Source organism: Euprymna scolopes, chromosome 18 (genome assembly GCF_053919585.1).
Source record: "Euprymna scolopes isolate OS-2025 chromosome 18, ASM5391958v1, whole genome shotgun sequence".
NCBI classification, from domain to species: Eukaryota; Metazoa; Mollusca; class Cephalopoda; order Sepiida; family Sepiolidae; genus Euprymna; species Euprymna scolopes.
The window spans coordinates 65,327,456-65,353,937 of NC_136499.1; the positions used below are offsets into that span (position 1 = coordinate 65,327,456).

Here is a 26,482-nt window from a genome sequence, read left to right on the forward strand (position 1 = left end):
AAGTCATATATTCTAAGTTTTTTTACATCCCCTCTACACACACACTCCCTAATAGCAAGACAAGCAGTCACAATATTAAATAACATTTGGATGAAAATGACTGCCATGTCAGCAAATACACCAAAGTTGGAACAGAGAAACCTTGAAGGAAAAGACAGCTAATAGCTACATTTAGCTGTGACACATGCACGCTTTTTGTTTTTTTAACTAGATTTTCACATGTGAAAGAGAAGAACCAGAGACAAAACAAGTCAATAGTACAAGAATGACACATCAAGCAGCAACTTGTGCACAATATGAAGACAACAGAAACTGCAATATGGAGGAAACACGTCGAGCGAGGGAAGTGATTCTGTTGAGAAGTAGGTTCTAATAGCAGCACGAGTGTTAACGGTCTAAGGAGATATATATATATATATATAACAGCATAGCGATGGATTGACAACCTGGAACGGTGGACAGGACTTGGTGGAGGAGTGCTGGCCCACCGAGCTCAGGACCCAACTTGGAGAAAACTTGCAGACCAGGCAGCTGTCTTCGACCCGCTTCACGAAGTGGGTCACACACAAGTAGGCAGCCCACTGTTAAAATAATGATATGCAAATAAACAGCAGGCTGAAAACCGACTTCAAATTGTTCAATAACACACTTTTCATTCAATCCAATACAGCAGAGAAGCTGAAAGATAAGGATGGCTCGGTCCCGATTATCTGCAATACCAAATTTATCAACTATTTTCTTAAGATAGATATAGATGAGAGATAGTACAGTAACACTGTTTATCAAGATATCAAATATCACCATGATTTATACAAAATTATTTATAAAACATTCATATAGTAATGCAAAAAACTGAAGAAAAAAGTTTCAAAACTTGGCTAAATAAGAAATGTTCTATAGAATCTTAAACATTTAGCACTTGTGCAAGTTGCACATTGTTCTCTAATTATAAGAGAAAATTTTATCTTAGTAAGTTACAAAAATAGTTGTGTAGAATCTGGATAAACAATGTTGAACTATTTCATTCCTCATCAGTAATAAATACTCAAGTTTTACTTACCACTGTTAACCTGAAGAAGACTGGTAAGCTCTGTTCATTTAATCATAATAAAAATTTATAGTGCCCAAATTCAATCAAGGCAAAAAATAAAAATGCATTGCTACTGTTTATTAGCTTTAAAATCTTTGGTTCCAACAACAGCATCAAGTTACATACAAATTAAATTACTACAAGACCTAATTAAGTTAATATATATTATTATCTCATATAATAGTACTGCTGCAATACCTATTAAATGGGCTATTTTTAACTGTTCAAAAATGAGAAAGAATCTTTTTAAAATTTTAAAATCATTATTTAAAGCTAATAATTTGCCAAAAACAGTTTTATTTTAAGTAAGGAGATTTATTAATACTTTTTATTACACAAAGATAACATATTCTATGGAGATTTTAATCATTTATTCATCTATTTTTATTTGTACATGTGTTACAAAAAGATTGTTTTAAAGATAACATGAAAACGTTTGGGTTCCCATCAAAATTCAATGTAATAAATTAAAATATCAATGAATAATTTTAGATTGAAAATTAAACAATTTTCTTTTGAATTATGTTTTACTGAAATCAAATCAAAATTACACTTGTACTTTTAAGTGTGGCATCATTAAACAGCTTTAAGGTTATAAACTATAAAAAAAAAAAAATATCTCTCAGACAAAATGATAATTCAACTAAAAGATATTTTAGCCAGTGTTATCATAGAAAACATCCATCAAGAGTAATATGGGTAAAAAATTCAGAGAGAATCTAATGATGTGGGTCATTTAGAGACATTTGTCAAATTATCGGATATTGTAGGAGGAACAATATCGAGGCTTTAAATATAGTACGATTGAATAATTGTACATAAATAGCAATGTTATCAACTATATGATTAATACCAAGGGGAATCATGAAATGTTTCTCTTTAAATCGAAATCAGAAATCAAATACTGAAAAATAAAGTATTTTACTAAAATTCTAAGTGTTGAAAACTTTTATAATACCTGAAGTGTTTCCTAACTCATCACCAATAATCTTGAAGAAATCATTTTGAAGCTCACTTGATAGCAAATCAGCTGGAAGTATTTCTCTGAGATCTCCTTCATCTAAAAAAAAATAAATAAATAATAAATAAACAATATATGCTCTGAAGTAAAAAAAATACATATTTTGATGATATAAAAGTAAACAAGTGCTCCAAAAGTCAGTTTTAAAGATTACTTTTAAAAAGGAAAGCTTTTATAGTTTAAAAGTTTTTCTAAGTCTCAGAAAGTTCTGACAAGAAATTTTACCTATTTCTTATTCTTTGGAAATTTACATTATTTTACATTTAAAAAACTGTTTCTTCATCTTGATCACCATTTTAACATTTTGTCTGATGTCATCTCTGATCTTCTTCACATACCTTGATCACAGTTATTGTATACGCATTTCAACCCTCATATTCTACAGAAAAGTCTATCCTAGTGGTAGAAATACTAAGTACAATAAAAACATCTGAAAGTTGTGTCCTTACAATAGATGATATTGTCATTCTATACCACCCTTCCTTCTTCCCTCCTGGTATAGTAATTTTACAAAATGTCAGAACTATGCTTTATATGAAAAGACATAAAAATAGTGTGCATCCAGAAACTTGGGTTTGAGGTAAAAAGAAAAAAATAATTAAAAAATGCTTTTGAACAAGTCGCTCATGCATGGTCCCCTCTGGTGCTGCATGTGAGATGACACCACACAAAAAAATATTGAAGAAATGATAAATGTGAGAAGTGTGAAGGGCCAACGTTTCCTTGTCATTTTCGCCAAGTTTCAAAAAAATCTAATAAACGGGTCAAAAGTTATAAAGTAAAAAGTGTAATTTTTTGCAATTTTGGGGCATTTGTGGCCCCTTTTGAATACCGAATCCGAGTGAAAATGGACAAATGGTGCAGTTTCACACCTTAAGACATGTATATTTTAATTCAGCATCATAGAAAACCACTATATAGACATACATATCAAGCTTTTGAGTAATATGAAAAAAAGTTCCAAAAAGGCATGTTTTTTTTAGCCCTAAAAGCCCCAAGAGGATGCAAACCAGAATTTTGCCAAAGTCACCCATACTGAATTAAGAATAAGGGCCTCCACATTTAGGCCAAGTTTCAGAAAAATGTAATGGATGGATCAAATGCTATGGGGGCAAAATGTATCATTTTTGGCCATTTTGGGGCATTTTTAATCTCTTTTGAGCTCCTGGGGATGCCTAATTCCAGTGTAAATAGATAATGGTGCAGTTTCAGGCCGTAACATATATATTTGAGTTGACCACTGTAAAAAAAAAAACTATATAGTCAGATATATCAAGTTTTTGTTGAGAAATATGAAAAAAAAAGAGCCACAAAAAGGGCATTTTTAGTATTGAAAGTCCCCGGGGACGCGAACCAGAATTTTGCCAGGGTAACCCATATTGGATTTATATTAAGAACAATGGGCTTCACATTTTAGCCAAGTTGCAGAAAAATCTAATGGATGGATCAAAAGTTATGGAGCAAAATATGCTATTTTTTACCTCTTTTGAGCCCCCGGGAACATAACGGGAATTTTTGCAAAAAAATTTTTTACTGTGCCTATCTATTTTATAAAATACAATTTGTGGCAAAATTTCAGGAAAAACTAATGGACGATTATCTCACAATGACCCACTGAAAACATAATCCCTCTCTGATAAATCAGGGGACCAAAATGTAGTACATCTTGAAATTAATAAAAAAATGGATGCAATATCAAGTGCATCTGTTAGTATATAATGTTTATATGTTTGTTTAAAGCTAAAACATTCAATTTTAACAAAAAAAATACATAAAATTAGAAGTTTTGAAAGAAAATAAATGATGTTTGTTGAAATCCTCCCACCATTGTGAAAAAAGAAAAAGAAATTAGTGGGGTGAAGTATGTTTCTATCACTATTTCTTTAAAATCGCAGAGAAGAAAGTTATTTGGAGTTAAAAAATTAGCATTCCGAAAATGCTTACCTACAATAGGTTGCATTTCTTCCCCCGACTGTTCAGAAGCAGTAGGTGCAATTCCTGCCATTGAGGAGCATCCAGCAGGAGTTTCTTCTTCACATGATTCCTTAACATCAGTTGTGGGGCCCTTTGGGGCAAAAATAGGTGAATCACGGTCACTGTCAGAATCTAATTTTTCCTTAGTGTCTCGACACTTATCAAGGAGATTTTTACCAAAAAATGCTTCCTGTAAAAGCGAAACATCATTTCTATCAGAACAATGAAAACTTTATAAAAACACTTTTCTAAGGGAGGAGTAATAGCAAACTATTTGACTGCTTCATTAATGTATCATCAAGTAGATAAATGGTCAAATTACAACAATTAAAATTGATCAAATATATTAAATAAATATTAGAATTGATGATAAAAGTTATCTAATTATATTTAAATTTATCAGCAAAGTACTGAAGAAAATACCTGTATGTAGTTAAGGTTTTAAAACAATATATAAGCATTTCATTTTATAGTCATCATTTTTAGTCTTCATAATTTATCAAATATCAAAATTGCTAATCAACTTATTTTTTATAAGAGTAAAGAGAAATATTATTAAAATATGTCCAATATGACATGCAATTAGCAATATTTCTAAAATTAGTTAAAAAAATTCTCAACAATCAGTTGAAAAGTGCAGATCTTAATACCTGTAGGTACATAGGAAAACTATCCTCAAGTTGACTTTTGCGTTTGGGACGTCGACGTTTCTTGATTTTTTCTGGTATAGAGCCGGGAATATCTGCGATTGAAGAATGTCCATCATCCATAGCATTACCTTCAACTGAAAATTACATGTAAGAAAAAAAAAAAAAAATGGCATAAAACAAAAATATGAATTGAAGCAAGTATTTAATATTTTGTGAATATTTTTACAAGTTAGTTATTTTGTGCCTTTCGTATAAAATTTATACACAAAACTTTATTATATTTATGAATAAGCTATAATATCAAGTTATTATTTTATCAAAATGTCTTTCAATTAGACATTCTATTTACTCTGGATAAGAAACAACATCATACATATATATATATATATATATAATTTGTATATTTTGGCTGCAAGTCATTATTCAAGCACGTTTGATTGAACATGACAGAGTTATTCTTTTTCCCGATCTTTCTAGATATCTTTTCCATTTGTCGAGCGGTCTTTTTAATTTCAACAGGCATGTTATATAAAATGCTGCCCAAAAGTTGTTAATTCAGCCATATTTTTCTCAAGCGAAGAAGAAACAATCAATACAGTAGAAATTAAATGTTTACCCGGTATAATTAAAGGTAAACTTCAATATAAGATAAATATTAATATTGAGCTTATATATATATATGTTACTTGTATCGTTCCAGCATTGTCAAGGTGTCTTTACTTTAATTTTTGTTTTTACATTAAGTTTTTTTAAGTAAATTATTTTTTTTTGAAATAGGATTTGTGAAAGTAAAATAAATTGTATTATCATTTGCTCATTAATTGCACCAAATTGTTATAAAACTATAAATTATATTTTTACGATAATGTTCTTTTTATCTATAAAACTATGTGGATATAAAGTTTCCCAAACTATCAATCTTAATATATGAGGATTTGTTTAGAATTTTAAAACCAGAAATTACTTTAACAGTTCCAAATTCCTTTCAAATTCTGAAGGGTAACAAACTAATTCATTTTTTTTCAACTATAATAAAAAATTAAAATGGCTGACTTGCTTATAAAATCAAGACTTTGAAGTTCGATAATATCTTTGAAGCCTTTAAACTGATAGAAAGAAAAGTGATTTTTAGCTTGAATTAACATTTAAAAGCAAAAATCAAATATATTGTTCCTTTGTGTTCCGTAAATAAGGAAACATTAATTTCATAATAATATAATGATGCATCTCAGAAATGCTATAAAATTTGAATGTATTTACAATTAATAGTTGTAAAAACTTCAATGAAGGAATATATATATTAAAAAATCCTTTTGCAATAAAATCTATCATATCTTTAAAAAATGTTAAAATTTAAATACCATGAATAGTTTGGATTTTTTTTTTTTTAATTCTTACATTTAATCAAAACTAGGCTTCAGCCTCTGTCCCATCGACGAAATGTTGCATCCCTCTGCCTTTTCTACAAGTATTTTAGTGGTGAATGCTCTGACGAACTGCAATCACTTGTGCCCCCACGACGTGAGCACCCTCGACAAACCCGACAGGCTGCTAAATCCCACCCCCACACTGTAGAGATCCCTAGATGTAAAAGATCTTTTTACTCCAATAGTTTCTTCCCCAGAACCGCTAGACTCTGGAATTCCATTCCAGGTCCCTGCTTCCCCAACAATACTGCCGTGCAGAAGTTCAAGTGTAACGTGAACCGACATCTTGCTGCCCAAATCCCTACATAGTACCCCAGTAGTGTTGCCCCTGATAGTAGCCCCCTACACCAAAATGGCAATTTGCCTTGTTTGGGGTGAAAATGTAATAAAAAAAATAATTAAAAAAAAAAAACTGACAATCATTTCTGGACACCTAGCTTTTTAACAGTCCAGAAGTGCATATCAATTTTTTTTTTTCATAAGACATGAGGTTTTCATCATTAAATTATTAACTGAACAAAATATTTACAGTTTTGAAAAGAATTTAATGTGAAAATATATATTTAAAAACATCAGCTGTTGTAATAAAGTTTATCAAACAACTTACAAAATGTTGAAATTTAAATAAATACTGGAGTTTGTTTTTAACTCTTAAATTTATAAAGATAAACTAAAAGGCAAATTCATGCAACTTTTCAAATTATATTTTTAAATAGGATTTTTGAAACTGAAATTTATTCATTACATTTTTCTTTTTAGTTTTAAATAATTTGATTCTCATTTTTTTTTTTTTTTACATCATGTTATTTCATATTTACACAATATTTATGATATAATTTTATATAAATAGTAAACAGTACATCATGAAGAGATGTATTAATGACAGTTTGTTTAAAATTAAATCCATATCTCTGCTTGTACATAACTAGTAACAGCAGTAAAAAGATTAAAAGAAAACAATTCTGCATGTCAGAATATGATGTAATAGTTTTTAAAAGAAATTTAAAAGAAACACTGAATGATCAACAAACCTATATTGGCACATTCGGATTTTAAGGTTAAATCATCAACTCCCATCTCAACCTGTCGTGATGGTGACTGACGAGAGACTGCTGGACGTACATTCCGTTGTCGAACAATAAATCCTCCAACACCTACAAAATCGATACATAGTCAATTTTATTTTTATTATTTTTTTATTATTTATTTAGTCAATACGGAATTTAATGATGCAATTAATTATCATAAATTGTATCAATATACAATACTTATTAACTTATAATGAAGATTGTAGTCATGAAATTAATTAACTTTTAGAAACTATATTAATGCATAGTTAGAGACATTTTTATATACATAAAGTTCAGACAACATTTTATTATATAAGACTGACAAGGAACTCTAGCTTTTTGTCAGTAGTTATTCATATGCTTTAATGAGTAAGTTGGAAGTAAGATATATAAATAGTCAAATTAACCATAAGAGAAAGAAGCACAGTCTCTCAAACAAAAACTTTGTAAAACCAGTTGCCTAAAAAAAAATATTTTTTAAATAAAAAAATAAATAAAATGCAGAGAATTTATATTCATAGAAACAAAATGGCTAACTGGCCTAAAATGCAAGAATATCTTGGGAATGGAGAGTCATTTTACATTAAATCTATGCACAAAACTGATTCTTCACTCTAAATTCTAAAATAATTTCTTTTTTCTTTTTCTTTCCACCAAGTTTTTCAGGGTTTCTCTCACATAAGCATCTAAAAATAAAATATGATTAATTTTGGCAGTGGAGGGGGGAAATAATCTACAATATCTTTTTTTTTCTATTTATAGTATTGACTGATGTTTTTAACTTTATTCTTGCTTTTAATTCATTAAATTCCCTTTAAAAGTAACTTTTTGCTTAAAGCTTTTCAAATTTTATTTTGTATGTCAAAAATTATTTTTTGTGTATAATAAAAGAGGCTTTTAATAATTTATGGTCTTAGATTTGGAGTAACCCTTAGTTAAGTTAATGAATGGATTTAAAATAGTTAAATATGCATTTAAAGGTTTTTTTTGTTTTTTTTTAAATGAACTGTAGACATATGAGGGGTGAATGAAAAATACTGAGCTTCACACAAGTATCTGTGAAATAAACAATTACAAAATTGTTATCACATTCTGTACTATATTTTTCATAAGTTTGGAGATTCTAACATGTATTTTCTTCTTACAATTGAATATATCAGACACACCTTGTGATAGCAAATACAATAGTACATGATAATAATTTCTAATTCCTTCCACATACACTAGAAGGTGGAAATTAATTCTAGGAAGATTCATTTGGACAGGGACATAAACTGATTAATATGAATATAAGAGGAATACAATGCTTAAAATTGTGGAAAAGCTGATTAATTAAAAATCTTTAAATTGTTTTTCTCTTTACAGCCAAAAGTAGATTAAAAAACTGATTGTGGACATTAATTTTCATATTTTTTCAGACAAAATTTAAATGTAATAATTTATATCTTTGTAATTTAATGTTTATAACTGAATATATAAAAAATATTTAAGGCGATCAATCAATCAAGCAAAACAGAAAACAATTCTGGGAAAAAATAAAAAAATTGCCACAAAAATAAAAACAAACAAAAAGACAAATTAATTTTACAAAAACAAATTTCCGTGCGTGTTTTAGAATCTGGAAAAATGAAATAAATTTGTTTAATGACCTGCGTGTGCGCCTGTGCAAAATACAATTAGTTTAAGTGCAGCATATAAATTACATTTTCACAACCACCATACTGACAAACATTAACTTACACAAGCCAAGGTTGACAACAATTCTCCAGTGATGAAATGATTACAAAAAGCCAATAGCAAAATGAACAAAATAAATGGATGATGGTTATTTATAATTTTACATTATTCTAATGGAGCAAAGATCGATGGGTTTTTTTGGGCGGGGTATATCTTCAACTAGATAACATACCAAGACCCAGTTGTTTTCTTTGTCGTCTTTTCTTGGTCAACTCTTCTCCTGTCCCTTCTTCCAATTTCATCTCCTCCAGCTGAGATGAAGCACGCGATTCGGTTGATGGAAGGCCAGAATCTCCCGCAGATTCAGGAGGTTTGTTATCGGCAGAAATATCCAGATCTAGGAAAATGAACAGTAGCAAAGTATGTTAATTTCAAGCCCATTTTCCTTCGGACTACCCTAATACAATTTACTAAGAACATAAAATGTAGCTAGGATTATTCACATGAAGCTCCAAAGTAAAAATCAGGACCGGAAGGAAAAAAAAGGTGATTCAACATGAAATTGCCACGATCATTTTCAAAATCAAATCCTTATCGATTTGCTCCAGGTTATTTAACAAAGTTACTTGAATTTTTTTTAAATCTGCAAAGCACACACACGGACAAGTCAGAGTTCAAACCTTTTTTTTTTTTTTTTTTTTGCACAAAAATAATAATTTAAAAAAAAAAAACAAGCTTATATATAAGAGTAAGTTATAATAGAAACTCTTTAGAGTATATACATAAAGTTTTTGTGCAAGGTTTTTGGCGGGGAGGAGGGAGAGTACCTACCTTTTTCATAGTCTTCATTCATAATTGGATTTTCTGCCTTTTGACCAAGTGCCAACAACTGAGCAACACTTGGATGTTTCATTTGAGGATCCGTTTTTCTTTGTCGTCCTCGCGTTTTTTTCTTCATAATACTAACACTTAGACTTTGAATATGCTGCAAACCAGATGCTGATAACGTTACACCTTCACAGAAGTACTGTTTAGGTGGCTCTGAAATAGATTTTGTTTTATAAGTTACTCTGTAGAAATTAAAAATATGAATTTGAGGTTAAAAAAACTAAAATGTTTCATTCTTTTCAAAACTTATAAATTTATGAGTAAAATTACAATTATTTTAATTTGTGAAAATTACTTATCAAAAAAAAAAAATTATGTTGAATGATATTTTTCTATTACTTAGTGCAATTTCTTTTAATTGAAATGTCAGTCAATTTTGTTCATCGCTAAAAATGTCAATAAATAGACATACAGTTAAATTATAGAGACATCTGTCAATAAATGTATTCAAATTATTTTGAGAATGAAAGGCATTTCTGTGTAGCTAACTAGTCATAACTACATTTCTCTAAGTTCTACTCATTGTAGCAAACACTATTGAAGTAAATAATGAAACAAGTATAATATATATAAATATATATGTGTGTGCGTGTGTGTATGGACAATTAATCAGAATCAAGAAAATTTCAATTTAATTTATGATTCCGAAATAGTATGTAAAGTTATTTTACTTGTATATAAATAATGAAACTTTGCATAAATTCGCTAGGTAACTTTTTAACAGACTGCAGTTGATTTATAAGGTTCCTAAAATATTTGAAATACATTTTTGTCAAGAAAAAAAAATAGATAATTACATTATAAAAAATTAAGTCTATTTATTTTGAAACACTAGTGTCTGTCGGTATAAAAATAATTAATATTTATTTTAAAAATATTATAGATTTAAGAAATCTGAGGAATTTAGGGAACTAGGAGGAAAAAATGGTAAAATTTAGTGCAAATGCAACATATCAACTTCCAATCGTTAAATACTCTCTGACTGCTTCCTATGTATGCCCACTGACTTGACATTGATAGGCACTTAATTTCTATCAATTCTTGTGTTAAGTGTCAGTTGACTTAAGATAGAATGCTAGCCTACGAAATCAAGGGTGACTTTGTGATCAGGTTCTAATCTACTGACCAGTGGTAATTATCACTTCCTACACTGATGTTTGCATAAACAGGAAACAGTGTCTGCAGGTCTAAAAATAATTGCTAATACTAATTTAAAAAAATGACTAAAATGGAAAAGAGAAAATCTAAAACTCAACTTTTCACAACTTTTTGAGTGGACCTTTTCAAGAGTGACAGCTAAAAAAAGATGACAAAAGATGTCCATGACCATGTTTTACCTTTCAATATTGAAAAAACTCATGCAACAGTTTAACAAAAGAGTTTTAGGTCTTTCCTTTTTTAATTTTAGTTTTTTTTTATCCTTTGTTTCATTATATCTCAGACAGACTAGTTGGTTGCATTTCAATGACCAAAAGAAAAGATTAGTCCAAAATCATTATTTCTATTTTTTTTTTTTTTTTTGTGGAAGCCTACACATTCTCCTAGAAAATATAGGCATTTGCCAAAATAAAAATTCTATATATATTTTAACTCAATACACTGTAAAAGTTAAAACCTTTTCTTTGCATTAGTTTTGAGCTATAGTGGGGCTGTAATAACAGATTTTGTCTTCGCTTGGTATGATCATGAACATATTAATTAAAATTTTAAATATTATAATCAGGCTTTGAAAATTAACAATTACTACGTACACGCATTTCAGAAAACTTTATTATGATTACATTGAAATAAAGCTTGAAAATGTATATGATTTTGATTTTTAGCATGTAAACATAGAAATTAAATAAAAGGCGTACTTTTTTCAAAATATTTCCTCTATTTTATCAGTTTTATTTGGTATGTTATCTCCAGATTGATTTTCTTTTTTTGCAATTGCAGATATATCCATCGAATATTATCTGGGATTGTAATTGATAGTCTATATGCTGAAGATGAAAATGATATACATTTTCAAGTTTTAATTAAATGTGATTGCGATAAAGTTTTTGGAAATGTGCATACATGAACATTGGTTGAATATTAAATTTCAAAGCTTGCTTATAATATTTGAAATTTTAAATACCAAATAAATATATGAAAGTTCTGAGCGATATAACTTCTTAATCATTGAGCTTATTTTAATCTATAGCATTTAAATATATGCTGAGAAATTAGTAATATCTAATTAGAAAATCCTTTTATGTGAATTAATCTCATTTAGGAATTTCTTGAATTTGTTTTTGTTCTTAAATTTTTCATTTTACATATATATTTGATAAATTGGCTCTTTTACAGTTTAATCAAGACATTAAAAAATGAAAATATCGAAAAAAAAAAAGGTTATATTGTACATATCTGCTTTGAACTGAAGATTTCCAAAAAAAAATTTTTAACTTAATTTGATCAAGTAGTTTTTTTTTTTACAACGGAAAAACACGTTTTTATGACAGCACATTGAAGGTAGACATCTTTGAATATTTAAAACTTTTGTTTGGATTTTTAGAACACGCCACAGGGAGATAACTCAATTTAAAGCGCCAACACTCCCTCCCCATCTTTAATACTAGCTTTTCTTCCTAAAAATCGAAACCTTTGCTTGCTCAGTATCATAACAAATTGCTTTTTCGCTGTAAAAAAAAAAAAAACTACTTGATGAAATTAAGTGAAATTTTTTTTCAGAGAACTTCATTCCATAACAGATACGTACAATTTAATCTTTTCGATATTTTCATTTTTTATGTCTTGATTAAACTGTACAAGTACCAATAAATTGTAATGATAGTATAATTAAAATCTTCTGAATCATTAAAAATGTGTAAAGCATGATTTTAAAAAAGGCATTTTGCAATCAGAATTTATATTTTGAGATCAAAAGGAAAATTATGCAAATACAAAATGAAATACCCGGTATAGGTTGTGGGGGCCATTTTTTGGGGGGCTCAACTTTCTTCTCTTCTGGTTCCTTTAGTTCTTTTGGTACAGGTATTGGTGATGGACATTTCACTTTTTCTTCTTCAGGTTCAGGTGGTGGGGGTGGTGGAGGAAGTGCTGGTGGGGGAGGAGGTGGCGGAGTCGGAGGTACTAAAATAGAAAATAGAGACAAAAATTTACAACAAAATCAATATATATCTAAAAATCATTCATTTTTTTTTTAAGTAAAGATGCTTGAATTAAACTACTTTATAAAAAACATTTTTTAATAGAATATTACATTTGATAAAAAAAAAAAAAAAAATATGGCTCTACTGATATGTAGTGAATCTCCCTGAGCCAAAAAATGTTTTGAATGGGTTCAGAGAAATTCACCAGGTTCCAACTAAAGTTTCTAATATATTATAGTACTAGCAGTTCAGCCCGGCTTTGCTCAGGCCCTATGTAATCTTAATAACTTTGCATGCATATGTATATATATATATATTAAAAAGTTTGTATTCATGTACAGGTAACCTACATTTAAAATTTCTAGTGTTTGGACCAAAAATTGGCGGAGGAGTTAGGTAAAGTTTTCAAAGCTTAAATCGTTGAACTTTGACCCCTTAACAACAAAATCTCTGGCCAAAATCCCAATAAAAAGATTTTCCCAAATCTCAATAACCCTTTTGCTAAATCTCGAGTCTGTAGACTAAAAATTGACAGAGTAGTATGCTAGGGAAATGTGCACACGCACACAGACAATATTACCTTAATAGATATAATAGATTAATTCACAATTAATCTCAAACCCAAATTTATTTGCTACTAATTTACTGTTATTCTTAAATCCAAACTTATTTACTATTACTTCACTAATAAGGTCAACCCAAAATTATTTAATTTCAAGCCCAAAATTATTGGCTACTAACTTACTATTTTCTCAACTCCAAACATTTTACTAATTGTTCACTAATAATCTCAAACGCAAAATTATTTGCTACTAGCATTTCAGCCTGGCGTTGCCCAGATGTTTGGAGGTGTATGTTAAGCAAAAAAAAAAAAAAATGTGTGGTAGTAGGAAGGCAGGTTCGAACTCGTACCATGAAGGAGAAAAAGAACGGGGAAAAAAAACGTGACATCTTTGCTGTTACAACCACCACCAAACCGGAAGTGGCGTAGGTTTAAATTAAGGCTAGACAATCGAAAAGAGTGGATGACTTTCGAAATTATTGCGAAAAAAGCAACCCCTCCCTGTAGAAAAGTGCCCAGTTGATGAGGGTGAAGAAATTAATGTTTTTAGCCAATTTTCCGGTATTTGTCGTCTGAAGGGTCGAGCTTCAAAACTATACTGATTTTGTGAAAATCCACCGCCTGTCGAAAGTTTTAGGCAGACATGTAAACATACATACATACATTTATATATTGGTAGCTCAAATTTTCGACCCAAACCGATCAAAAAGCTTGCCCTATCTCTAAATACCCTTTATGTAAAATTTCAAATGTTTAGACCAGAAAGTGTCTGAGTAATTTGGTAGACTGCAGAGGTCAAATTTTTTTTTAACTTTGACCTCTATTATGACCCCTTAAAATTTATTGTTTTGGGCTCAAATCAAGTTAGATCTATGTTCAAGGAACCTATATCTAAAATTTCAAGTGGAGGAGTTAGTTAGAGTTCTCAATGGTCAAATCGTTGAACTTTGACCCCTTAACAGCCAAATTTCTGTCCGAAAACCATTACAAAGATTTTCCCAAATTTCAATGCCCTGTATATCAAATTTCGAGTCTTTAGACTGAAAATTGACAGATTTATTGCATAGGGAAATGTACAGACACTTTCACAGATATATAGATTAATTTATTATTACTCTCAACACCAAGCTTATTTACTAGTTGCATTTCTGCCAGGCTTTGCTTGGGCCTTTGTACTGTTCCTAACTTGCCTTACGTGTGAATACACTTTATGTAAGATTTCAAATGTTTAGACCAAAATTTGTCTGAGTAATTTCGTAGAGACCGCAGAAGTCAATTTATTTTACATTTGACCCACATTTTGACCCATTAACATTTATTATAATGGTCTCAAATCAAAACAAAAAATTTTACCCATATCCAAGTTACCTACATTTTAAATTTCAAGACCCAAAATTGGCAAAGAAATTTGGTAGAATCTGCAAAGGTCAACTCTTTAAACTTTGACAGTGAAATTTTCGCCCTAAAACTGATTAAAATGCTTGCTAAATGTCTGAATACTCATGTATAAATTTCAAATGTTTAAACACAAAATTGACTGAGTAGTTTGCTAGATACCACAAAGGTCAAATTTTTTTTAACTTTAACCCTTTGGCAGCTCAAATTTTCGACCCAAACCGATTAAAAATCTTGCCCTATCTCTGAATACCCTTTATGTAAAATTTCAAATGTTTAGATCAGAAATTAGCTGAATAATTTGGTAGAGACCACAGAGATCAATTTTTTCTTTTTTTTTTTTTTTAACTTTGACCCTAATTTGGACCCATTAACATTTATTTTGGAGGGCTCTAATCAAATTAAAAAGTTTGATTCATGTCCAAGTAACCTACATTTACAATTTCAAGTGTTTAGACCAAAAACTGGTGGAGGAGTTTGGTAGAATTTTCAAAGATCAAATCGTTGATCTTGGATACCGCGAAAGTCAAATTTCTGGCCGAAAACCGATTTAAAAGATTTTCCCAAATCTCTAGACCGAAAATTGACAGAGTTATTTGGTAGGGAAATGTACAGACAGATCTTTTCACTTTTATTTTTATTGATTGATAGATAGATAGATAGATAGATTAATTAACTATCTCAAACCCAAAATTATTTGCTATTAATTTACTATTCTTCTCAATCCAAACTTATTTACTATTAATTCACTATTAATCTCAAACCCAAAATTATTTGCTATTAATTTACTATTCTTCTCAATCCAAACTTATTTACTATTAATTCACTATTAATCTCAAACCCAAAATTATTTGATATTAATTTACTATTGTTCTCAAATGCAAACTTCTTTACTATTAATTCACTATTAATCTCAAACCCAATATTATTTGCTATTTATTTACTACTAGCGAGGGGTACCCGGCATTGGCCCGGTGTTTGTAGGTGTGTGAAAAAAAAACAAATGTGAAAAAAAAAAAAAACAGGTGCCCGTGAAAAAAAAAAAACAAAGCCTTGACGACGCGCAGCTGGAAAATAGTAAAGTGTGAAAAAAAAAAACAGGTGCGCATTTTTGATTGACGTGACGGCGATAGCTATTCAGCAGTTAGCATTTTCTGCGGGACAGTTTTTAATGAGGTCAATAAATCGGTTTGTTTGTTTTTAAAAACCCGCTCCCTGTTTATTGGGGGGAGCGTCTCGTCTCGAAATGAAAGCTACAGTCTGATATGACGAAGTCGACATTGACCAAACGTTACTTAGCTCTCTAGAGACGACTGGCTTTCTGCCAGTGATTAGAGTCGAGTTTCGCTTCTTTTTTTTTTATACCGAAAACCGAATGTAACGCGTGCCGATGCGGGAAATGTCGAATAATTAACATTTGAAAGTCAATAAAATTAAATAGACAGGCGAGCTCCATGGTTAACTGTGAGATATTACAATTTATAGATGATATAAAAAGTTTTAAGAAGTTGTGAACCGAGCGAGCGCTTCTCTGAAAGAAGCCTTTTGTGGACATCGAGGAAAAGCATACATATATACATTTTCGCTTTTATATATATAGATTTTCCCAACTGCAAATGTATTACTTATAATTCACTATTAATCTCAAACCCAAAATTATTTCCTATTAATTTACTATTACTCTCAAAACCAACCTCATTTACTACTTGCATTTCTGCCCGGCTTTGCTCGAACCCTTTTTTGCTGTTCATAACTTGCCCTATGTGTGAATATACTTTTATGTAAAATTTCAAATATTTAGACCAAAATTTGTCTGAGTAATTTCGTAGAGACAGCAGTGGTAAATATTTTAAAACTTTGACCCACATTTTGACCCCTTAACATTTATTGTTTTGGTTTCCAATCAAAATAAAATGTTTGACCCATGTCCAAGTCACCTACATTTAAAATTTCAAGTGTTTGGACCGAAAATTGGTGGAGGAGTTTGGTAGAATTTGCAAAGGTCAACTCTTTCAACTTTGACCTTTTGGCAGCCAAATCTTTGCCCCAAAACATTAAAATGCTTGCCGCATGTCTGAATACCCGTTATATACAATTTCAAATGTTTAGACCCAAAATTTGCTGAGTAGTTTGCTAGACACTGCAAAGGTCAAATCTTATTAACTTGGTAGCTCAAATGCTCGACTCAAACCGATTGAAAATCTTGCCCTATCTCTGAATACACTTTATGTAAAATTTCAAATGTTTAGACCAGAAATTGGCCGAGTAATTTGATAGACACTACAAAAGTCAAATTTTATTTTAACTTTGACCCCAATTTAGTACCCTTTATATTTATTTTTTAGGTCTCAGATAAAATTACAAAGTTAGATCTATGTCCAAGTAATCTACATTTAAAATTTCAAGTGTTTAGACCCAAAATTGACGGAGGAAATTGGTAGAGTTTTCAATGGTCAAATCGTTGAACTTTGACCCCTTGACAGCCAAATTTCTGGCCGAAAACGGATTAAAACGATTTTTCCAAAACTCAATACGTCTTATGTCAAATCTCGAGTCTGTAGACCAAAAATTGACAGAGTTATTTGGTAGGGAAATGTACAGTCACACAGACATTTTCACTTTTAGATATATAGATTAGATTGTCATCGCCAGAACAAGGTTTTTATCATTATTTTAATGACAGAATAAAAGTTTATGCTGTATATAATATTTTGATTGCAGAAATTCCCCTCTAGACCAAATTACCATAGGTTTGCAACAACAGATGCCACATACAAATTTATTGTGTCTAGACTATTAGCCACTACATTATGTAACTTTACTTCATTATAGACAGATTTAAGCCTTACAATAAAATCATACAATTCATCCTAGGAGAGAAATCATCACTATTGGCAATACCATTAGAGGAAGTAGTTCCTATTTTTCTAATTCATACTGCTCTCACCATGGCATCTGCACAACAAACGTTACGGCAAACTGTTACACCATATACACACATGAAACCAAAATTACATTCAGCTGGTTTACTTCTTGACCGCTCGCATATATTTAAACATTTTACTTTTTTTTTTTGTGAGGGTGGGCAGGTTGAGTTTCGCTAGTTGATAGAATACAAAACAAACAAAACGTACTGTTTTTCTGTCTATTTGTCTCTCTCTCTCAACAATGATTAAGTGTATTTCCTTATATACTTTGAAAGTAACAAACATTGACCACTACCAAGGAAAAACATGAAAGAACATTTTTACGTTATTCACTTTAGAGGAGGGGGGACAATTTCCCAACCGTCCACCCAAAGTTCCTTTTGGAATGGGGGGGGGGGGTAATGCTTGCATAGTTAAGTTTGTTCCGAAAACTGTTCTTAATATACGCAGTGGGGTGGGGTTGGGGGGGGGTGACCAACAACAATCATACTTTACTTTTTCTTTGCTGGGGGTGGGGGTGTAGTATGCTTCCACCAGGCAACGCTGGTTAACGGGTCCTGCTAATTTATTTAATAAAAACAAAGTTAAAATAAAAATATTGACAATTAAAAATTATGACATATCAAAGTTAACAGTACATTCAAATTCAATCCGAGCAAGAAAGGTTATTTTTTTAAGCTGTTGTGAGAAATCAGAAAAAACAGGAAATAGATATAATAGGACAGGAATGAATTTGTCTTGCCGAAATATAAATTTCTAATCTTTAATGATCAATTATTTTGAAAGTAACTCGTTTAAGACAAAATTGCACACAACTAAGTTATTACTGTTACATTTGGCTATGTGCAATTTATCATTTTTAATTTAGGTGTTTCCCTAGGGCATATAGGCCAGTTTCCTTTTAGATTTCAATTTAGTAAACAGAATGTGAACATCTAGTAACATCTGTTGATCATATGTACATTTTAAAACAATGTACACAATTTGAGCATGACACTAGAAATCCACAAAATTGTATAACTTATTACTTCAACATTTCATTTTTTATTAAAAAAGATAATACTAATAAATTAAATGTTTTTAAATTTAAATGTTCGCCATAGCCAGCAGCATTAAGCCTAGGTGAGTTGATCCAGCTTCCTCTGAAGGAGAAATTGTCTAGTGTTAGGAGAAACATATATACACCTCCTGTACAACACAACCCTTCCCTCCCTCACTGATCAACTATAAGCAGCAGTCAAACACCCACGCAAACATAGGTAACCATGACAACCGACATCAGGCGATCGTGACGTAAGAGCCGAAAGAAAGCGCGCGAAAAAGTTTAGTTTTCAAGTTGACAGCCGTTGGGAAACGACGACAATATTTTCTGCTCCCCAAAAAGCAGAAATATGCACCCGCGTGGACGACGCATGGTGACCGACAAATGATCAACTCAACTCAACTTGGCGGACGGCCATGAGACCAAAAAGGGACATTTACTCCAACATGGAATTACCTTGGTCAACATAATTTAACAAGAGCCATTCTACCCAAGAACTTTGTCAGGACAAACCGCATATCGAAGATGACGAAGAAAGAAAAAGAAGTGATAAAGAAAAACTAAGGACATTATCACGTCATCAAAATGCGCGCGTCAGGGGAGAAATTCCCACCAAAAAAGCTAAGTATCGTTCGATATCCATTCTCTCATATTTCACCCCCCCCCTCAACCCACTCAGTGACAGTAGAGTTCTTTCCGTGAAATAATTTCTTCCCTCACCAAGCATAAAGGTGAAAGAATTGGAAAAAGAAAAGAAAGATAAGGAGAGAAAGAACATTGTTACCTAACTTTAACTTTGATTGTTCTAATGTTTGTTTCAACTGTGACTTTATGCATTATCAAAAGAAAAGAGAAATCACAACCCTATCCCAACCTGATATTGTCTGCAACCCGACTTTCATTTTGATCATCCTAATATTTTGTTTGGTCTGTGTCTTTATGTTTTGCCAAAGTCTGTGACCCGACTTTCATTTTAAATATTCTAATATTTTGTTTTAACTGTGACTGTGTGTTATCAAAAAAGAAAAGAAAAGGAGAGAAAAGGAAGAGAAAAAATAATATATCTCCACTAATGACCTCCCCCTCATCCTAATCTGATGTTGTCTGTGACTAGACTCTCATTATGACTGTTTTATTATTTTCATTTCCTTCATTTGTTTTTTTGTTTGAATAATAAATTTATATCTTTTTACGTTATTCATTGGTGTCCGACCTTTTTCATTCCCTGCCATCTTTATTATTAAACGTGAATGTTACCGGGTAGTACATGACGATTCCACTGATTCGAAACTTGGGAAATGCCATGCGGTTGTGATATTATTACAGCCGGCAAAATTCCACACTTTTTTTCTTTTTCTTACGATGTGTATTTGGGTATAGAATTCTCGCGAAATTCCTAACCCCTAGGCTAGACCCGGGTCACGTCACACTAGGGAATATCAAATTCACAAGCAGTCTCCAGTTGCATGTATATTTTAAATGTTAATAAATCTTTTTAATAAATAATAAAAATGTTTGTTTTTAATATCTTTAATTTTTTTATGAAAATTTATGATTGTGTCCTATTGACCAAAATGTTCAACAAGTTTTTATATAAAAAGACATAAAAGTAGAGGTGAGAAATACATACAAGGTCCTGGTTGACCAGTTATGGGGCGGCAAAATAGACAGTGATAGCCAGCATCAGCTGCCCGTTCTGCCTCCTCTTCATTCTTTAGACCATCACAACAGGCATGAAGCCACCTAAAAAGGAAAAAAAGGAATTACAGGTGAATTAAAATTATAAATTATCAATTCTATTTTTTATTCAATGGTTAACAAATATGATTCATTCATAATAATTCTTTTTAAAAAATCTTTTAGATAGAAGATGGTATAAAAGTTTTCACTGACAACAAATCTGAAAGAGTAAAACAATCAAATATATCTATTGATTTATTAGAAAATAATGAATTTATCAGTAATTAGATGTACCTATCTGTTGACGGGGAGTCTTTATTTTCATTTTGTTCAATATGTGTTTTTAAATAGAATTTTGAAAGCTAAATTTAAATATTCCAATACTATTTGGTCATTAAATTACTTTAATCAAACACAGTTTTGTTAAGGTAATGTTCTTTTAATGTTTATAAAATTATTGGATGTGAAAGCTTCAAAAACTTCCAATCTTAATCTATGATGATTTAAAGTCAGTTTAAATTACTTTCTACCACAATTTAAATCCTTCAAAATTCTTTTCTAACTTTAAAAAGGTCAGAAAGTAATTTATTCTATTTTTTCTATTGATAACATCTGACTTGTTTACAAAGAAACCAAAATGCAGTCTATTGATTTTAATTTCATGATTATTTTTTTTTAATAGGATTTTTAAAAAGCTTGTTTCAATACTATACATTATTGTGAATTGCATCTTGATTAATAATAAATAAAAACTAATATGCAATTAACAAAGCAAATAAACACACAAGAAGTGGAAACAATATAGATTATTTGGATACTATCACAAATTTTAATTGAGAGAAAAAAAGTTAAACACGTTTTACCTATCACACTGAACACATTGAATGACTAATTCTTCCTCCTTATAAGCCTTCTTGCATCCACAACATATAGTTCTGCTGGAACAAGGTCCACACAGTGTATAGTTGTTCTGCCAAAGAGACAAAAAACCAGGAGTTGTGGCACCACAGTTGATACACCATACACACCTAGAGAGAAAAGGATGAAAAAAAAAACAAAAATTCAATTTAACTGCTCATGTTAAAAGAACATTATTAATTAAAAAAAACACAAGTAACAATGTGTCATCAGCTTACCATTTGCACTTCCATGGTCCTTTGGGTACCTGATCTAGTGGTGGGTCAAGACAGTATATATGATAGCTGATATCACATTCATCACACAATAACAACCGGCCTTCATCATGAGGTTTGCCACAGCCCTCACACACTGTACAATCCAAACATCGCCAACCCTTCTGAAGAACCACCTTAGTAACCTGAAATGTATACAATAATAGACTTTATAAAATCTATAGTAAAGGCAAAGTTTGTTCTCAATAGAAATAAATATAAACAACAGTGTTTTCATAAGAAATTATATCAAATGGAGAACCAGGAGGCACACCTCTCGCTCCCTTCTAAACAGATTATTTTTTTAACCTCTGATTTTAATGAGATTTAAATTGTAATGAAATATGAGATTATGTTGGTGTTCAAAAATTGAACACATTAAATAACTAGCAGAGTGACCAAACATTGCCCAGGATTGAATGATGATCAACAAATGCTTTACACCCATATTTTTTTATTATCATCAAAATCAATGAATTTGCCCATTTTTCAATCAAATCGACTGATTGCTTGCTCTAATTAGGGACCCATCGTGGTGCACTAGAAGAAAGCTTACATACCTCTGATACAGTGACTTAATTCACAAATTGTAGTCTACATTGCATTGTAGAGAACATACTGTTGCTTTTATAAAGTACAATCAGTCTCCTGTGCATCATGAGTAAGTTGCTGGAATCTATCATAAACAGATAAATGGTCAACCACCTCAGCAAAAATAACCTACTCAGTGACATGCAATATGGTTTCTGTTCTGTAAGATCTACAGCTGATGTACTGTTATATTACACAGGTTTAGTGAATCTCAACAGGGCTTCGTTTCTAGAGCAATAGCTCTTGATATATTAAAGGCTTTTGATAGAGTATGGCATAAAGGTGTACTTCACAAGATCACCAGCTATGGAATAGCCGGAAATGTCCTCTCAATTATTAAATCCTGTCTCTCTGATATGCTTTAAGAGTACTCATTAATGCTCAGAAATCAGAAACTCATAGTATTAACGTCGGCGTCCACCAAGGTTCCATCCTGGGCCCAACTCTCTTCCTGATATTCATCAATTATCTCCCAAATCACATTCTTAGATTTGTAGACATTTATGCTGACAACACTAAAAAGGTCAAGATCTTTTTGATTCTTTCTCTTCTGATCTTGCGAACATAGTGCAATGGGGAAAAAGGTGGCTGGTTAATTTTAATGCATAGAAAAACCAAGCTTCTCTTTTCATCATAATCACCCTGGCCTCATCATGCTATAACTGAAATGAATGGCTCTTGTCTGTGGGAAGCTCCATGTGTTGACAAGCTCCTAGGACCGACCTTCACTTCTGATTTGAAATGGTACACATACATCAAACTTGTTGTCAAAATCACTGGAAAAATGGTTGGATCACTATCACTCCAATAGATATTTCACTGCCGATGTAATAATCCGTGTAAGAGCCCGGTACGCCTAAAAATGGAGTATTGTTGCCACATCTATACAGGAGCTGCCTGGTGCACCTTATCCAGCCTTGATAGAGTTCAAAACTGGTTTTGACGTAGGTGATGCCTTTTTTCTTCCCTGCAACCTTTTTCCCACAGAAGAGATGTTACATATGTCTCTGCTCTATCGTTATTTTCATGGCAAATACTTAACTGAACTACAATCTATGGTCTCCTCTTGCCAAACTTTCACAAAACAAAAAAAAACACTCGACTAGCTACAATCACTATATATGATTTTCCCCACTATCTTTGTCTAAATCTAAACACAGATTCCATGAACAAAGATTCTTTCCTAGAGCTGCTTGCCTATGGAACACTTCCACTGGCCTGCTTCCCAGTTGAATACAACATGGTTGGCTTCAAATCCAATGTAAACGAGTTCTTGTTGAGTCGTCCTCATGAATAATAAAATTCTAACCAATTTATCCCATTAACGATTACTACAATATCATCTTACATTCATTAACCCTTATCCTTGATTGGCTTTCGAGCTTTGATAAGTGGTGACTCCGAAGTAAAAGAAAATATATATTTATACATACATAAATATATATATATATATATATATAATGGTTTGATGAAAGTTTAAAATACAAAAGTTAAATATTATACTTTAATTATGCTCTAAAGAGAAACATTCATTTCGAACGCATCCCTATCATATCAAAGAATCTACTGTTGATTTTATGTCGAACCTTTCAGCTTGTGTGATAATAAAACTTCTCAAATGCACTTGTGATGTTAGGTTGTGTAAGGTGTTAACTCCGGTCAAAGTTGCCTGTCTCTTCTTTAATCGGATTTTTTTCACTTATTGATACTTATCGAAGACATTCCAATACAAAACCTAAGAACATTGCCAGCCACATAAAGTACCTTCGTGTGAAATTTCATAAAAATCGGCTCAGCCATTTTTGAGTCCATAGGAAATGAACTCACAAAGTTCCTTTTATATAATAGTAGAGACACACGGGTGTCTGATGATCAAGATCTTCTCATAAGACATGTTCAATATTAAAAGGTTTAAATTTTAGACATTTTTAAAGATATATTTTTAAAGCTTATAAAAATACAAATTTTAATGAAGTTCTTAATTGTGAAGAATCTTGACAAATGCAATTTATTGTGGAATTGACATCATATAATAAATATGAGATCTGCTTATAATGACATTGCACTTTATGTCTTACCTTTATATTCACGCAATATGGATGGTAACATTGTCCACATTGAGAACATATGATCACACGGCTCTCTTCTCCAATACCAAAACTCCCACAACTTTTGCAGATATCCTAAAAAAAAATTTTTTTTTTTTTAATTCAATTTTGTAATTAATAGCTACAAGAAAAACTTATAAATTAAAGCTTTGTTTGAAGATAATCTATTGATAAGTAATTTTAAAGTGTACGATATAAAATATACATTTTTAAGAGTTAAAAAAGTAACATTTTAAATGATTTTTTTTATTATTCCTTTATTTTTTTCTTTTCTCTCATTTTTTAAGTAATTTATCAAAAAGGATTTTTAATTCCTCAAAAGCTATCAAAAGAGATCTCACCTGTTCTAAGACAAATTCATCTTTAGAATTGGCAATAACTATAGTTGATGAATGATCATCAACTTCACCATTGTCCACAGCAGTAGGATAAACTGACTGAAATGAAACAAACTGTTCAGATTTAAGTAAGTTTGCTAAAAATTTTAGCAGCTTTAAAATCAGAAACTTTAGATCATATCTAAAGTTTATACAAATAATAATGAATGAATAAACAATTTAATAAAATCAAAATTTTATAAACTACAAAGCAAGAGAGAGCAGACATTTTTTAAATGACTATAAATATACTCCCTTTACCTGGGAGAGAGACATATTTCACAGGTAACAGTTTTTTTTTTGTTTCTTAATCGAAACATCACATGTTTATCAATGAGTAATATGAAAAAAAAACAGTTTGCCACAACAATTCAGCACAACTTTCATTGTACCATAGTAATTTATGTGTAGGGACTCAACACATTGTAGACTCCGTTACAAGAAACATAAGAAAGGAAGAGGAAAAAAATTCAACTCGTTTCAGGTTTTAAGAAAAGAACTTTTTTCCTCCTTCTCTGGCTGCGCGTGACTTCTCGTCTTGGCTGTGACCTCACCCACGTGTCTCTAACATGATCATTGGTCTGGGCATACATTCTTTTTATAATTTTTTTCCTTGCCGTGACGTTATCTCACACACAGCGCAGTCATTTGCATACAGCTGCCATACACACGTCCGCACCGTTACATCATTGCTGATTCAAAATTCACCAAAATCAAGTTGTCTCCACTCATCACGCAATTTTACTTTGGGTTTATGTATTTGATCAACTTTGCTGCATAATATAAATCACTGTTCTGAGAAATGCTACTGAACTTGGCATCAACAATTGAAACCACACACCTATACACAGTAACTTTACATGTTAGATGGAAGCGGCAATTCTTGAAGTAAATGACAACCTCATTTTGCTAATGAATGATTAGAGATAAGAATGGCATCATTTCTTTTGGAGAAATCTCAATGCATGTCTGTATGAGCAAAATTTGTTTGTTAGAGGTCACCAACATCGACAGGGCAATGCAGGAAAGTGTGGTGGCCAACTTTCAAGAATGACTTAAGAAATGTATCAATGAAAGTGCATACCACCTGAAAAAGGATTTTGTTTCAGATTTGTTTTGTCAAATGCTAATACAAACTCACAGGTGTCAAAGCATTTTAAAATTTAATAATTTTATGAATCTTTCATAAATATCTGTTCTCTCTGCTTCAACTTGTATATCATATTTGAATTTCATCATACATAAATACCTTTATATGACCAATGAATGAGGGAACATAACTATTAAATATAAATTGAAAATAACTGACAAATATTCAACTGTGATAATGGACAAAATTATCAGAATGATATTGGATCTGAATCATAAAATCTGGTAACTGAGCTTTATATTTAATATTTAAGATAGAAGTATGTTTACTATAAAAAAAAAATAACTGCTTAAAAAGTCTTAAATTTAAGAAAAAACAAACAAGAGAAACAATACAAAAAATTGTGCTTCAAGAAAGAAAACAATGCTCAACATTTCAATCCATCAATAGAGCAAATATTTTGTAATGACACTTACTTTGTTAATAAACTTTAAGTGCATGTCTAGAGCATATATGAGTACGAAAACCAGTGTGTATAAAAGATGAAATTTGGTAGGAATGATCTGTTTATGTATATAAGTTTTATAGATTAATGTGTCCA

The 26,482-nt window shown here is 31.0% G+C and overlaps 1 protein-coding gene across 19 annotated transcripts in view; it reads right to left on the reverse strand.

The window, feature by feature from the left end:
* Positions 1–26,482, reverse strand: part of LOC145297646 (histone-lysine N-methyltransferase 2C-like) — a 276,096-nt gene that overhangs the window by 175,917 nt on the left and 73,697 nt on the right. For 17 of the 19 annotated variants that reach the window (XM_080143779.1, XM_080143775.1, XM_080143770.1 and 14 more), the window contains exons 21-32: positions 24,756–24,866; positions 24,385–24,489; positions 21,680–21,861; positions 21,407–21,571; positions 20,494–20,606; positions 12,741–12,917; positions 9,741–9,950; positions 9,142–9,306; positions 7,194–7,316; positions 4,736–4,869; positions 4,056–4,275; positions 2,049–2,150 (exon numbers count right to left, since the gene is read on the reverse strand). In XM_080143779.1, the coding sequence (XP_079999905.1) occupies positions 2,049–2,150; positions 4,056–4,275; positions 4,736–4,869; positions 7,194–7,316; positions 9,142–9,306; positions 9,741–9,950; positions 12,741–12,917; positions 20,494–20,606; positions 21,407–21,571; positions 21,680–21,861; positions 24,385–24,489; positions 24,756–24,866 (1,807 nt within the window). The remainder of the gene's footprint in view (positions 1–2,048; positions 2,151–4,055; positions 4,276–4,735; positions 4,870–7,193; positions 7,317–9,141; positions 9,307–9,740; positions 9,951–12,740; positions 12,918–20,493; positions 20,607–21,406; positions 21,572–21,679; positions 21,862–24,384; positions 24,490–24,755; positions 24,867–26,482) is intronic. The other 2 variants (XM_080143768.1, XM_080143763.1) reach the window with 1 other exon arrangement.